Raw genomic sequence first — 16,677 nt, forward strand, 5'->3', positions numbered from 1 at the left:
GAAATCGGTGTAGGTACAATTGAGTGACAATGTGACCTGTTCTGGCTCTCGTTAAAAATATTTGAACATGTCTTGGCAAGTTTTTGTGCTTTTCCAGGCCATTTGGTTTCTTTTGTACACACTGTAAAATTTTTCTTTTGTCAGAAGAGAGCCAATTGTTGATCCATAAGTTTGTAAAATGAGACTTTACTGAAGCAAAAGCACTGGATAGAGATATCACTTGTAGAGGTCTTAGTTGCAAATATGTTGCCTGTTTTGCAATATTATCGACTTTCTCGTTTCCAGGTATACCACAATGACTAGGTATCCATTGAAATGTTATTTCCCTTTGAAGTTCTTTTAGTTTACGTAGTTGTTTCTGAATTAGAATAATTCTATGTGCATATAGGTTTGGTACATATTTAATTATATTAAATATAGTCCCCTTGGAGTCGGTAAGTATGCAAATAGATTTTTCAGAAATTTGAGTAACACACTGAAGAGCAGCATCAATAGCTAGCAATTCAGTGTCAAGACTGGAGGAGGATGAACATGGTATGAAATAACCATAATATCTGTAAAATGAAAATGCGATGAAATAGTGTTACGCAGCATTTCAGTTGTATGTAAACACTATAGAAACACAAACACCTGCATAGAATTGGAATATATCAGTCCCCTAACTGCCCATTGTGCAACTCAAACCAAGAAATGGATTCGGAATACCTCAAAATCTGTGCTTCAGTGGCTGGCCATGATAATATCTTTGAAAAATATTGGAGTGCAAGAGGTCAAATGACTTTATTGTCAAACGCCTGGCATTAGAAAACAATAACAACACTATAGAATTTTCTCTTCTGAAGCCATGAGACCATCGGATTTATTTCGTTTTCAAAGAAGCAGTTTTGTGGACTATTTAAATCCATTTAAGGTGTCATACCTGAATACTCAAATAATGCTATCATCAAATTCGTGTGGTTCGTTGCCCTGTATAAAGTTCACCACAAGTGTTCAATGGATTCATGTCCTGGGAAGGATGGTATAATGTGTTTCATTTTCTGTTACTGCACTACTGTTAATGGTAATTATATTATGAAGAAATAAGGTAAGTGGAGTTCCTGAAAAAAAACCTGCATCAAATTCAAAACTACCTTTGTTCACTGTGAATTGCATTCCTACCTACAGAAATCTAAACTTATGTGTCCAGCAGAAAACATACATTAGCTATTGGGCTAGCAATGCGCTCAAGGGCTCAGGTAGGTTTTGAACCTGTGAGACTTGGAGGATGAAACTGCTCGATAATCAAAAACAATTCTTATTTCGTGAATAATAATAATAATAATAATAATAATAATAATAATGGCTTTATTTAACCTGGCAGAGTTAAGGCCATAAGGCCTTCTCTTACACTCAACCAGGATTAAAACTTGCTTACATAGTTGAACATAATACTGGATCAGAATTAAGTAATTACATACTGATACAATTTAGGTACATAATGAGATCAAAAGAGGTAGTTACATAAAAATTTACCTCATAAAATAAAAATAAACATAGTGGAATACATATTAATGTTGTTAGAATCAAATACGAATCACATAAAAACAGAAGCTGGTAATTCAATAAAAAATGTACACAGTAAAAATAAAAATAAACAGGTTAGTATACATGTTAGTATTAGATTACAATTAAGTAGGATTTACATAATTAAACCAGAAACCGACAATTGAATAAAATGTACACAAAAAATAGATTAATAATTAAAAAAACCAACACAGTGGGATACATATTGGCGTTAAGTGATAATAGCCGGCCCGGATGGCTCAAGCGGTAGGGGCACGGCATGTCCCTATCGCTTGGTCCGAAGGGTTGTGGGTTCGAGTCCCGCCTTGGGCATGGGTGTTGTGTTTGTATTAGTGTAAGTAAAACAAAGGAAACAAACGAAAACAGAAAACAAAATAGATAACTTAAAAAAAAATAAACACGATTTAGATAATAAAAATAAGAAACAAAAAAAATAAAAATAAATGCAGTGGAACACATTCCATTAAATATTTGCAACGCGTTAGGTCTGGCAACTCATCATAAGATATTTTTTCTAATTTACTTTTAAAGGAAATTAAAGTTCGGCAGCCCTTGACTTCAGGCGGCACAGAATTCCAGTGACGAGAAGTAGCAACAGTGAAAGATGAAGAATAAAGATATGATGTGTGGTGTGGTATTTCTAGAGTGTTATCATATTGTGACCGAGTATTTAAGTTATGATACCGAGAAAGACTGTGGAATCGGACAGATAAGTAGGAGGGAGTAGAGGTGTGTTTATATTTTAATTTGTAAGCATATGAAGTGTAAAGTGAGGTGTTATAAATGTGTCAGCTTTGTTATTTCATAACACTTTCTCATTCTTAACTTGAATTAATGACATTAATTAACTGTAATAATTTATAGTTAATTTTACTACTTTTGGTGCCAGATTTGTCTAGGTATGTATAGTCCCGTCGCTCTAATTTCCGGTAGCCAATCACGTTGCAGGTCGGCTACATTTAAATGTGTGCGTCTTGTGATTCACTGTTGAAGACGATACACATTTCCTAAGGCTGGATAAATACTTAATATAATCGCCCGCCATTTTGGCTCTTTTGTTGGTGTTCGCAGAAAGCACACAAGGACGTTATTTGCCGCTCAATTATTTGCTGAATTACAGTGCGTTTGATTTATTATCATAGGAGCTACTACATGATAATTTTTAACAGTGTGGCAAATAGATTCCTCGTCTGGTAGCTCGGCAACGAAAGAACAAAAATGGCGAACGATACTACCTACATAGACTTTATAGAGCCTTCACTTCTTAAGACGTAAGCAAAGAGGAGGAGCCACGCCAGGAATAACAGCATCGCTACTATAGTTTACACAATAAAGAAGCATAAGTGAAATGATTTAATTAAATATGTACCAGTATCAGTTACATGACATTTGGTTATAAATTCTTTGCAACCAGCAATTATTAGAAATTAATTTAAATACTTCTGAAATCTTTTATTTCATGCATTACTTCCATTCGTGAACATCAGTAATAATGCAATAACTGTGGTAATTGAAACAGAGCTTCCGGGCTAAGATGCTGTGGTCTACTGGTGCTGACGTTACCAGACGTTTCGTCTACTTCTACGGCAGACATCTTCAGTGGTTAGGTATCCTCGGTCGAAGTCTTCTGCTCGGGATACCTGTAGCAACAGGTTGCATTGCAGGTCGGCTACATTTAAATGTGTGCATCTTGTGATTTGCTGATGAAGACGTTATTCATTTCTTAAGACTTGATAAATACTTAATATTATCGCCCGCCATTTTGGCTCTTTCGTTGGCGTTTCCAGAAAGCACACGAAGACGTTATTTGCCGCTCAATTATTTGCTGAATTACAGTGCGTTTGATTTATTATCATAGGAGCTACGACATGATAATGTTTAACGGTGTGGCAAATAGATTCCTCGTCTGGTAGCTCGGCAACGAAAGAACAAAAATTGCGAACGATACTATCTACCTAGACTTTATAGAGCCTTCACTTCCTAAGACGTAAGCAAAGAGGAGGAGTCACGCCGGGAATAACAGTGTCACGACTATAGTTTAACCTATGAAAGGTTAGCATTTTTATTGGACTAGTGGTGAAATAAGGTCAAAGTGTTTTTCTTTTTAATCTTCCAAAGCATTAAATACAATGCAGATGTAGCTTTCGGGTATAACTCCATATAAAGTTGATTTTAATCGTTTCAAGGGAAAAATTGTTCCTGGGCTCGGTGTCGAACCTGGGTCCTTTGGCTTAGCGCACCAATACTCTACCAATTGAGCTACCCAGGAACTCTACCAGACAATTACCATAACTTAAGTCACCCAAAGTGTGTGCACTCAGTGTTTGGATGTTTGACGGTTTGTCAGCCCAGTTTGAGGTATGTGGATATAAAGGGAAAAATTGAGTCCAAATTTTGCTAGCATACAACTCGTACAGCCGCCATGATAGCTATTGAACCTTCCAGCAGTTTTGTTCCTATTTCGCTGCAGCGTGACGTCATTGATGTCCACCTGTCCGCTCAGATTCGGAATACGTTGAATGTTTTGGTAGCAACAAGATGGCGTTAGGTCTATCAAGTGGCTACAGTCCGTACATTGGTATTAACATGCTCGTTGGTATATATAGCACCCCCAATTGTGAAATCCTGGTGCAGCCACTGATGGCTTAGCGTTTATATATTTTCATTAAATTAATTATTTAAAGTAGACGGGCTTCCGTTTATTCTCAATGTTGCATTCAGTGCTGGCAACTGTAGCGGAATTTCGCTATGCGCAGCGAAGTTTCAACCCTGGTGAGAAGGCGCGGCGAAAACAGAAAAGCATCGGAAACGTAATGACTTTGGACTTTACTTTTCAGCGCCTTTTTTTATATAATTTTTTCTGAAGAAAAAAATCCAGAAATAATGTATACGTTTTATCACACACGGTCAAGTTACTGGTAACTAAATTGTTGTTATAGTGTTGCCTCATGGAATCGTAGACATCCAACAACAATGACGGGACGCTGCAGCGAAGTAGGAAGAATATTCAATCTGTACGAGTTGTTATGTGCTATACTCGTGATCACATATTAATATATGTAATAAGGGGTACTACTCTAGCAAGATTTTGAGAATTTCTCATACTGTCATCTCGCTCAAAGAAAAGAGAGCATAAACAATAAATTTATTTCTTGAACCAGTAGTAATAACTGGTCCTTTGAGGCGTTCGTTCATAAGCCATTAACAATTTTTTTTACGTTGTGCTCATTACAAACACCGCCATGACACAACAGTGCAGATGTCATTCGTCTGCCAATTCCCGCTCTTTACAAGAACCAATCAGATTCACTGATGGTGGCTGATGGACACTTCTGTGCACGCTGACGGAAGCTGCTACAGCGCTGGAGTATCAATGACGTCATCGTTGAAATTCGAAACACCTTGCGCTTGCTGCCTTCTGATTACTCAGCCCTGAGATTCGGAATACGCTGGTATAAAAAAGAAATAGCTGAGCCGCGTTACATTACTTTTATCAGAAGTGATTTAATCAATTTCTACTATTTTTAATATAATCTATAGTATAACATCTACTGCAAATCAATATAAATTACAACAATGAGTCCACCGTTTTGGAGTAACAGTGTTTGTGACCGTGAAACGAGTGGGTCCGGGTTCAAATCCTGGTTGGGAAAAGTTATCTGCTTGAGGTTTTTCCGGGGTTTTCCCTCAACTCATTAAGAACAAATGCTGGCTAAGTTTCGGCGCTAGATCCTAAGTTTATTTCGCTGGCATTATCATCTTAATCTCACGGCTATAGCAGTTGGTAAAGTGTCGTAAAATAAACCAAATAAAAGACTGATAACGTCACGAATGTCAAAATATCGTAACATGATAATCAAGTTTCACATCCTCTAACAAATACAATAAATCTCACCGTGAAAATTATGTTTTGGTTGTTTCTTTGAAGTACATTATTTTTACTTGTGTAGCGGAAAATAGCGGAATTTCGTCAGGACTGTAACCACATTTCAACTTTTTGTGTTGGCAGCTCTGAACATAAGCATGGAGGAAAGTAAGCGGTGTTGATTCGGATAGGTTAATGTAGTTGCATACAATTTTCATTAGTTTTTTTTTCGATTTAGTTTCAATACTTGTTTTAAATAAGATGGGCGCATACCTTTCGGAACCAATAACCGATAAAGTATCTACTGATGAAGTGGGAAAGCGTGTAATATGCGGTGCGAGTTCCATGCAAGGATGGCGAGTTACACAGGAGGTAGGTTTGTAACTGGTATATGAATGCAACTTTAACATACTAATGTTAAAGTTCTTTCGTATACATATTGTATTTATATTCCACTGTTTATGTACAAGGATAATGTATAAAACTAGACAAATTAGTACAACATTTGTGAATTACATAGCGCTTGACTGACTTCCTCATAATGATTCTGCTTTTTTGGAATTCCTGTTATGTCACGATAGAAAATAAATGTTTTAAAGAGAATTTTAAGATGGAAATGGCCGTCTGACGTTTCATCCGGATATCTTTTTTCATTGTTGTATAATATTCATTGTTACTGGTTGGAAATCGAAACAATCTTAATTTACTATACTCTCTGAATTGTAAAGATTTTTTACCATGTGCCAACATAACCTAATATAAGTGCATCTTATATTTATTACGTACTGCCATTGCGAAACAGTGTATATGTATATATAATACAAAGTTATATTTTTTTTAAGTTACTGGATGACAGTTGTAATTATTTTATTACGTATTATACCGACTGATAATTATTTCATGTTTATAGGATGCCCATAACTGCACATTGGAGTATGACGAAAACACTTCATTCTTTGCTGTATATGATGGCCATGGTGGTCATGAAGTGGCAACGTATAGTGCCCAGCATTTACCACAGTACCTGAAGAATTGTGAGGCTTACAAGAAGGGTGACTATGTACAAGCTTTGAAAGATGCCTTTTTAGAATTTGATGCTACTCTGACCAAACCAGATGTGGTAGCAATTCTTAAACAAATAGCAAGTAACAAAGATGGTGAACAAAATTCAGAATCAGGTAATGTTATAAATTGAAAATAGCCTATGTAAAGTTTTTCATACTTACTTACTTTTAAGAAACCCAGAGGTTCATTGCCGCCCTCACATAAGCCCGCCATTGGTTCCTATCCTGAGCAAGATTAATCCATTCTCTATCATCATATCCCACCTCCCTCAAATCCATTTTAATATTATCTTCCCATCTACGTCTCGGCCTCCCTAAAGGTCTTTTCCCCTCCGGCCTCCCTACTAACACTCTATATGCATTTCTGGATTCGCCCATACGTGCTACATGCCCTGCCCATCTCAAACGCTTTGCTGTGGTCGTGCCAGAGAATGTCCATTCCGAGGCTTATTTGAAGGATTCGTAACAAGCTATTTTTTTATGGTGATGGGTTGTTAGCCCTTCGCCCAACCCCCAAGCTGGAGGACCACCCCTCATCAGCTGTCCGCGACTGCTTATTCAATATATTCACATCTACCCTCCGTATCTACCGTATATCACAGCTACCGTCCTTCGCAAGTCTTTCGTGGCTCCGAATTAAAGAACGCAGAACTTTACACTCTTTGTTTTTACTCTTTCGAATTCTGCACACCTCAACACCAAATTACCTTTCGTCTCGTTTCTCTTATTTATACTCTTAACCACGACGCAAATACCAGATCACTTATCTGTGGCACGCTAAGTATACCTCTTCATAGAACATCTTGTTATCCATTGTCTTTTACAGTATCCATCTCGCGTCAATGGAATTCCTTGTCACAAAGTATTAGGGGCTGCAAGACAATAAATACTTTTAAGAACAGCTTAAAAGATAACCTTATTAGCATTTCACTCCAATCTTACTGATTTAAACTATCACTGACTACATTGTTACTTCTTTCTTTAGACATCATCCTGATAGTGCTGTATTTTCAAAATTGTCTCATAATAATCTCTTTCTATTATCTAATATTATTTGAAATATATTAACATTCTATGTATTTTAGCTTAATTCTGCTACACAGTTTATTTCAGTGTTTAATTAATAGTTCATAGTATTTTGTTGTTTAATTCGTAAATAACTATTGTATACATGTAACTCTCATCTAAATCAAATTGTTGAATTCTTTGTAAGTTCATGCATATGTATATATATATATATATATATATATATATATATATATATATACTTTTTGCTGGCTGAGTGGAAGAGAAGGCCTTACGGCCTTAATTCTGCCAGCTAAAATAAATTATTATTATTAATATTATTATTATATCTGGCGGCCGTCTCCTCGATCCGCAACATGAGGACGTGCCATGCTGTGGTGATAGGGACCCACAATACATGGAAAGTTTTTCATATGTGTAGTATATCAAACAGCCTGTAGAGTAACAGAGCTTATAGCCTATGTCTACAACTGTACATTGAGTTTGACCTCATTGGCAGCTCTTATCTATAAGAGGAGTAGGATACAAGGATTAACATTAATGAAAGAATCTAATATATTATCTCCTTTGTGTAGCAATAGTAATAGACTCATCTTAAAAATGTCAAAGAAATTATCCAAGTCACAGACATAACAAAGCAAAATTATTTCGCACACAACAACAAATACTACACCCAAACAGAAGGATTGCCAATGGGATCACCCATATCAAGCATACTAGCAGAGATATTTTTACACAACATAGAACAAACATACATACTCAAGAACGAACACAACAAATATGCAGACAACATAATACTGGGTGTTCATTTCAAAGTGTGTCATGACGTCACTGTTGTGAGTCAGCGATTTGAAGCAAGTTTCAGTTTTTATGTCAGAGAAGTTGCCTATTAATCAAGGCGTTCAATCTGAACTTGAGAACATGTACGGTATAACTTGAACGTCGTAGCAACAGATGGCGGTCTGTACGGTCTGTGTGCTACCATAACCTCTTTCGAACTGTATTTTGCGCGGGAAAATCGTACGCAGGGTATTTGTTATCCTCGGTAACTGCAACATTCCACAACACAAATCAAATGCTCCGTGTCCATGTTGACCGTCGAAGTTAATGTCAACAAATACGTAAGTAATCGTCTTAACCCTCTACCCATAAAGAAAAAAACTCACCTCAGTACGTGTTTCCAAACAGTTCACATTCCTGCCACTACCGGCGTTACCGTACGTATCGATAAGTACTCTTCAGAATGAACACCGTACTTGCTAGGCAACTTCTCTGGCACATAGGTAATACGCCTCTGCGGAAGTGTAGGAAGATTGAGTTCTCTAGGCTCATCGGCTAGCCACATGACGACATACAGCGAGCCATGACACACTTTGAACTGAACAGATACATAGACGACATACTCATACTACACAAAGGAAACAAACGACAAATACACAAACTACACCAATACATAAACAAAATTCACCCGAAACTCCAATACACATTGGAACTCGAAAACAATAACTCCATAAATTTCCTAGACCTCACCATAACAAAAGTTGACAACAAACACACCTTTAAAATATACAGAAAACCAACCACCACCACCACACACATACACAACACATCTAATCACCCCACACAACACAAACATGCTGCATTCAGGACAATGGTACACAGATTACTCAACATACATGAGCCAACAACACTACAATGAAGAAGTGAACACAATCAAATACATAGCACAAGAAAATGATTACAACCCAAACATAATGGACAACATCATAAGGAAGACAAAACAAAAACTCAACAAACACAAAAACACAACACAAACACAAGAAATACATCACACTAACATACGAAAACAAAAACACACACAAGATCACATCCTCATTCAGAAAACAGAAATACAACATAGCTTACAGAACAGAAAACATACTACAAAGACATCTCAACACACAAACAACACAAGCAAATAAATACAACCACACAGGCGTATACAAACTCACATGTAATAGTTGCGATAGTTTCTACATTGGACAGACATGCAGATCATTCCAAACTCGATACAAAGAACATTATAGCAATAACCAGAGGACACAATACATCTACATATGCCGAATACATAACTAATGCTAACCACACATACAATAATATAAATACAGATATGGAAATCCTACACATACAACCCAAAAACCAAAAACTCAACACACTAGAACAATATGAAATATACAGACACACCAAAACACACCCTGATCAAATTCTCAACACACAGATCAATTTCAGTACACACACACTATTTGACACCACATTTCAACACTTTTCAACAATCGAACGCACCCACACAACAGGCAGTGAAGTTCGAGATGATGCCGAGATCTAGTAGGCTCTGAGGATGGTGTGAAGAAGCACCGAAACAGCTGTAAGCCGCACATGCTTACACAGTTAACAAGAGTAAGATCGCCATTATATCAATTATGAATAAGTATTATTGCCCAGGTGGACTGTTTCGAACTTAAGACTCTCCCCCATACATAGCTAAAAGCTGCCGTTTAACTGGTGTGAAGACTGGGGCGAGCATTATTATTTGTTTAAAATAAATTATTGTGAAGGTTCTTTATGTATTCGCCACTAGAAAACATTCCTGAAATATCTTGAAAATGGCTAGGATCTATAGCATGGTGTAAAGGAAATTTAATGTGATCATTAGGAGAGCTGTGTGCCCAACCACCAGTTCCAAATACATACCTTACTTATATACGAAATTCGTCGTGCGTGAATGAAAAAGATCGCCATATTTCCATAATGTGACGTAATATGTTGTTGTTGTTTTCTAATGCCAGGCGTTTGACAATAAAGTCATTTGACCTCTTGCACTCCAATATTTTTCAAAGATATTATCATGACCAGCCAATGAAGCACAGATTTTGAGGTATGGAAATGGCAAGTTGTAGCTGATTTAAGTGAACACCGTATTTTAACGTTTTGGTGGCTACTTCATTCACACACAACCCCCAGAATGTCTGGAGGACCACACCTGCTGTTGGTCGACGGGTCCATTGGACCTAGCTGGGAGATCTTGTTGATCACCAGCTTTCCCTCCTTAAGCCACTGGAGGACGATTTTAGTGCCATAGCAGGTCAGCAGTAGGAACAGAAAAGTAAGAAGGAAAGGGAAATGAACCCCTAGGCCTCGAATGCTCTAATGCCGTCGGGGTCGAAGAAAGTAAGAGTTCAGTCAGAGGACTGGATAGGAAAGGGTAAAGAGAGAATTAGGTATTGGATAGAGGAAAATTATACCAAATTCGGCCAAATAACTCATCTAGCTGACCAGTGCTAATGGATGAGTAGCCCCTCCCTTTAGTTCAGCTCGTAAAATTATGCTTACTAACAGCTGCACCACGGGAAGGTAGGGATGGGACATTGGGTATTTGTCCAGGTTGGTTCCTTAAAGCCTTCAATGGGAAGAATTAATGGCTCTCCCCCCTGTATCCGACATATACCCTTTTGCAGCCATGTGACGTAATATAAAGAAGGGAATCGTGGGGTTTTCACTGTCACTAACTCTGGTGATACACAATACTAACACGTAATTTATCCTAACCCAGAGTCGACGGCATTTGGGAAGGCAGTTGTCTGCTATATCCATCATAGCATTTCTGGTATGTGAAGTCACAAGCTTGTACAGTAGAACTAATCAGAATCAGTCTATAACAAGTGCTTCCTGAGTTCGTTTGTTCACATGTGAGTGTTTCAATATGTTGTATAAGTAAAACTAATATTTACTGTTTGTGTGTGTAAAGGTACGGTCACACGTCGCTACTTATGCTGTGCAACTTTTGTACTGCAGCTACAAAAGTTGCGTGTCGTGTTCACACGTAAGCCAAAAGTCCAAAAGTAGTGCGCTGCACGCTACTTTTCGTGCTGTGCAACCCAAGTGCAGCAAAAGTTGCAACTGGAGGTTGCGAGTCTGTTCACACACAAGGCACTACTTTTGCAGCCGCAGTCATGCTGCAGGTTTTCATCTCCGTGTTGACTTCTCAATATACATTTTGTGGTTATGTTCGCATTATTATGAAACTCATGCGGTAGCTTACTTATTGTTATTTCCTTTTCTGTCCTAACTAGTATTCAGAAATTGGCATTAATTTTACTACAGAGCTATTAAAAACGCCTATATACTTAAATGATAAACAACAGCATATTCACGTAATCAGTGTTGGTAACCCTCCTGTTTGAAACTACACTACAGAAAATTAAAAAAAAAATTATTATATCATCAGCAAATATACTCAGACTGTGTTGTACATTTACTGTTACAAATCATTTATTTTCATCACATCTAACTTTAAAATATATCCAAACAATAGAAGTATCATTGGCACATTTGTGTGGCAACACTGGTCGCAACCGCAGCAAAAGTTTCAACAAAACCGATATCAAAAATGCTGCAGCTGCAACCCTGAGAACACTGTTCACACATCGCAACTTATAAACTGCATGCAGCATGAAAAAGTAGCGAGCAGCAGGTTCGGCAGCCGCTACTTTTTGGGTTGCACATTTGTTCACATGTCACAGTACAAGAGTTGCGCAGTTTTTTGTACTGCAGCGCTGCAAAAGTAGTGACGTATGACCGTACCTGAAGATAAATAAATGGAAGGAGAGACTATAAAAAGACAAGTACTGCACAGGCAGGCGCGGAAATAGTTTTTAGGATAATTAGGAACATTAAATGCAGACGTTTGAGATGGGCAGGGCATGTAGCACGTATGGGCGAATAATATAACTATCTAGTAATTTGTTCAGTCCCTCTGTAATAAGAGATTGCCTTTCAGTGGTTATGTTTGAACTAGTTTGATGTTTTAGGGTTCTAATACTGCAGGGAACAGTCGATTTTTAAAGGTACCGTTTGCAGGTGAACATCTCATATTAAACATTTAAAAGAACTCTGGCCCTAAATGAGATTTGGAATTCCTGTTTAAACAAGTTTGTCACTTCTCATACTTTTCATAAGAACATGAAAGATAACGTTATTTATAGAAGCATCAGAGGTTATAAACATCTTTAAGGATCTTGAATAAAAATACGAAATCATGTTCTTGACGTTTGAAATAGGCAGCATTTGCTCCAAACTGTGAAGCTCCGCAAAAATCATTGTGACAGATAATAGCGAATTTGTTACAGTAATTTTTGTGTTCGAATTATTCTTGACGATTGTGAATGTTTGCCATCGTGAGCCGACATATATTTAATTATGTTTATCACTCTTCTGGGAATTGGCATACCAGTGTTCAGTTAGCCAGATGGGTAGTGTTTTTGTATTCCATACTGTTAGCCTGAGTTTAAATCCCAGTGAGTCCATGTGGAATTTTTGATGGACAAAGGTGTTATAGTCGCGAAGCTGTTATTCCCGGCGTGACTCCTCCTCTTTGCTTACGTCTTAGGAAGTCAAGGCTCTATAAAGTCTAGGTAGGTAGTTTCGTTCGCCATTTTTGTTCTTTAGTTGCCAAGCTACCAGACGAGGGCTCTATTTGCCACATCGTTAAACATTATCATGTCGTAGCTCTTATGATAATAAATGAAACGCACTGTAATTCAGCAAATAATTGAGTGGCAAATAACGTCCTCATGTGCTTTCTGCGAACGCCAACGAAAGAGCCAAAATGGTATTTATCCAGCCTCAGGAAATGAATAACGTCTTCATCAGCAAATCACAAGACGCACACGTTTAAATGTAGCCGACCTGCAATGTGATTGGCTGCCGGAAATTAGAGCAATGGGACTATAGGTGGTAGATTTGCAGGGTATTCCAATTTTCTCTACTGGCATTCCACCATTGTTCCATTAATCGTAATAATTAGGGACCGGAATTTTATGTAATATCAAGGTGTGAAATATGTACATATTTATGTAAGAAAAATAAGCTGAATATGTACTGAAATATGTAAAATTATGAAAATATTTAATATCAATATCTGCGCTGATTTGTATTGTTAAGCCTAGATATTTGTCGTCTGGTACAAGTTTTAATTTTCTGTTCTTCATGACGATTTCTACTGTTTCTGGTACTCTTTCGCCGTTTCTGAGTATCATCATTTCTGTCTTGTCCACGTTTATATCAAATTTGTTTTTATTGCACATTTTACCATGATGTTTATTGTTTATTGTAACTTTGTAAGGTCTTTAGACCCTACTACTATGTCGTCGGCTTATGTGTATGAGATTATTTCCTCCTTGATTTTTACAATACAAAGTAGTTGTATGAGAAAGGTTGCCTTTTGTTTACTCATATTTACAGTGGAAGGTTGCCTTTTGTTCGCTCATATTTACAGAGGAACGTTGCCTTTTGTTCACTCATATTTACAGTGGAAGGTTGCCTTTTGTTTGCTCATATTTACAGAGGAAGGTTGCCTTTTGTTCACTGATATTTACAGTGGAAGGTTGCCTTTTGTTCGCTCATATTTACAGTGGAAGGTTGCCTTTTGTTCGCTCATATTTACAGAGGAAGGTTGCCTTTTGTTCACTGATATTTACAGTGGAAGGTTGCCTTTTGTTCGCTCATATTTACAGTGGAAAGTTGCATTTTGTTCGCTCATATTTACAGATGAAGGTTGCCTTTTGTTCACTCATATTTACAGTGGAAGGTTGCCTTTCGTTCACTCATATTTACAGTGGAAGGTTGACTCATATTTACAGTGGAAGTTTGCCTTTTGTTCACTCATACTTACAGTGGAAGGTTGCCTTTTGTTCACTCATATTTACAGCAGAAGGTTTGCCTTTTGTTCGCTCATATTTACAGAGGAAGGTTGCCTTTTGTTCACTCATATTTACAGTGGAAGGTTGCCTTTTGTTCACTCATATTTACAGTCGAAGGTTGCCTTTTGTTCACTCATATTTACAGTGGAAGGTTGCCTTTCGTTCACTCATATTTACAGTGGAAGGTTGACTCATATTTACAGTGGAAGTTTGCCTTTTGTTCACTCATATTTACAGTGGAAGGTTGCCTTTTGTTCACTCATATTTACAGCACAAGGTTTGCCTTTTGTTCGCCCATATTTACAGAGGAAGGTTGCCTTTTGTTCACTCATATTTACAGTGGAAGGTTGCCTTTTGTTCACTCATATTTACAGTGGAAGGTTGCCTTTTGTTCGCTCATATTTACAGGGGAAGGTTGCCTTTTGTTCACTCATATTTACAATGGAAGGTTGCCTTTTGTTCGCTCATATTTACAGTGGAAGGTTGCCTTTTGTTCACTTATATTTACAGTGGAAGGTTGCCTTTTGTTCACTCATATTTACAGTGGAAGGTTGCCTTTTGTTCACTCTTATTTACAGATGAAGGTTGCCTTTTGTTCGCTCATATTTACAGTGGAAGGTTGCCTTTTGTTCACTCATATTTACAGAAGAAGGTTGCCTTTTGTTCACTCATATTTACAGAAGAAGGTTGCCTTTTGTTCACTCATATTTACAGAAGAAGGTTGCCTTTTGTTCACTCATATTTACAGAGGAAGGTTGCCTTTTGTTCACTCTTATTTACAGAAGAAGGTTGCCTTTTGTTCACTCATATTTACAGAAGAAGGTTGCCTTTTGTTCACTCATATTTACAGTGGAAGGTTGCCTTTTGTTCACTCATATTTACAGAAGAAGGTTGCCTTTTGTTCACTCATATTTACAGAAGAAGGTTGCCTTTTGTTCACTCATATTTACAGTGGAAGGTTGCCTTTTGTTCGCTCATATTTACAGGGGAAGGTTGCCTTTTGTTCACTCATATTTACAGTGGAAGGTTGCCTTTTGTTCGCTAATATTTACAGTGGAAGGTTGCCTTTTGTTCACTCATATTTACAGTGGAAGGTTGCCTTTTGTTCGCTCATATTTACAGGGGAAGGTTGCCTTTTGTTCACTCATATTTACAGTGGAAGGTTGCCTTTTGTTCGCTCATATTTACAGTGGAAGGTTGCCTTTTGTTCACTTATATTTACAGTGGAAGGTTGCCTTTTGTTCACTCATATTTACAGTGGAAGGTTGCCTTTTGTTCGCTCATATTTACAGTGGAAGGTTGCCTTTTGTTCACTTATATTTACAGTGGAAGGTTGCCTTTTGTTCGCTCATATTTACAGTGGAAGGTTGCCTTTTGTTCACTCATATTTACAGAAGAAGGTTGCCTTTTGTTCACTCATATTTACAGAAGAAGGTTGCCTTTTGTTCACTCATATTTACAGAAGAAGGTTGCCTTTTGTTCACTCATATTTACAGAAGAAGGTTGCCTTTTGTTCACTCATATTTACAGAAGAAGGTTGCCTTTTGTTCACTCTTATTTACAGATGAAGGTTGCCTTTTGTTCGCACATATTTACAGTGGTAGGTTGCCTTTTGTTCACTCATATTTACAGTGGTAGGTTGCCTTTTGTTCACTCATATTTACAGTGGAAGGTTTCCTTTTGTTCGCTCATATTTACAGTGGAAGGTTGCCTTTTGTTCACTCATATTTACAGAAGAAGGTTGCCTTTTGTTCACTCATATTTACAGTGGAAGGTTGCCTTTTGTTCGCTCATATTTACAGTGGAAGGTTGCCTTTTGTTCACTTATATTTACAGTGGAAGGTTGCCTTTTGTTCACTCATATTTACAGTGGAAGGTTGCCTTTTGTTCGCTCATATTTACAGTGGAAGGTTGCCTTTTGTTCACTTATATTTACAGTGGAAGGTTGCCTTTTGTTCGCTCATATTTACAGTGGAAGGTTGCCTTTTGTTCACTCATATTTACAGAAGAAGGTTGCCTTTTGTGCACTCATATTTACAGAAGAAGGTTGCCTTTTGTTCACTCATATTTACAGAAGAAGGTTTCCTTTTGTTCGCTCATATTTACAGTGGAAGGTTGCCTTTTGTTCACTCATATTTACAGAAGAAGGTTGCCTTTTGTTCACTCATATTTACAGATGAAGGTTGCCTTTTGTTCGCACATATTTACAGTGGTAGGTTGCCTTTTGTTCACTCATATTTACAGTGGAAGGTTGCCTTTTGTTCACTCATATTTACAGTGGAAGGTTTCCTTTTGTTCGCTCATATTTACAGTGGAAGGTTGCCTTTTGTTCACTCATATTTACAGAAGAAGGTTGCCTTTTGTTCACTCATATTTACAGTGGAAGGTTTCCTTTTGTTCGCTCATATTTACAGTGGAAGGT

At 37.5% G+C, this 16,677-nt stretch overlaps 1 protein-coding gene across 1 annotated transcript in view; it reads left to right on the plus strand.

Moving 5' to 3' along the window:
* Window positions 1–5,553: 5,553 nt before the first annotated feature.
* Window positions 5,554–16,677, plus strand: part of LOC138708783 (probable protein phosphatase CG10417) — a 42,565-nt gene continuing 31,441 nt past the window's right edge. Inside the window, exons 1-2 of the mRNA XM_069838961.1 lie at window positions 5,554–5,800; window positions 6,339–6,606. Coding sequence (XP_069695062.1) covers window positions 5,690–5,800; window positions 6,339–6,606 — 379 coding nt within the window. The 5' untranslated portion in view covers window positions 5,554–5,689. The remainder of the gene's footprint in view (window positions 5,801–6,338; window positions 6,607–16,677) is intronic.

The sequence above is a fragment of the Periplaneta americana genome, chromosome 11, assembly GCF_040183065.1.
Source record: "Periplaneta americana isolate PAMFEO1 chromosome 11, P.americana_PAMFEO1_priV1, whole genome shotgun sequence".
Classification (NCBI taxonomy): domain Eukaryota; kingdom Metazoa; phylum Arthropoda; class Insecta; order Blattodea; family Blattidae; genus Periplaneta; species Periplaneta americana.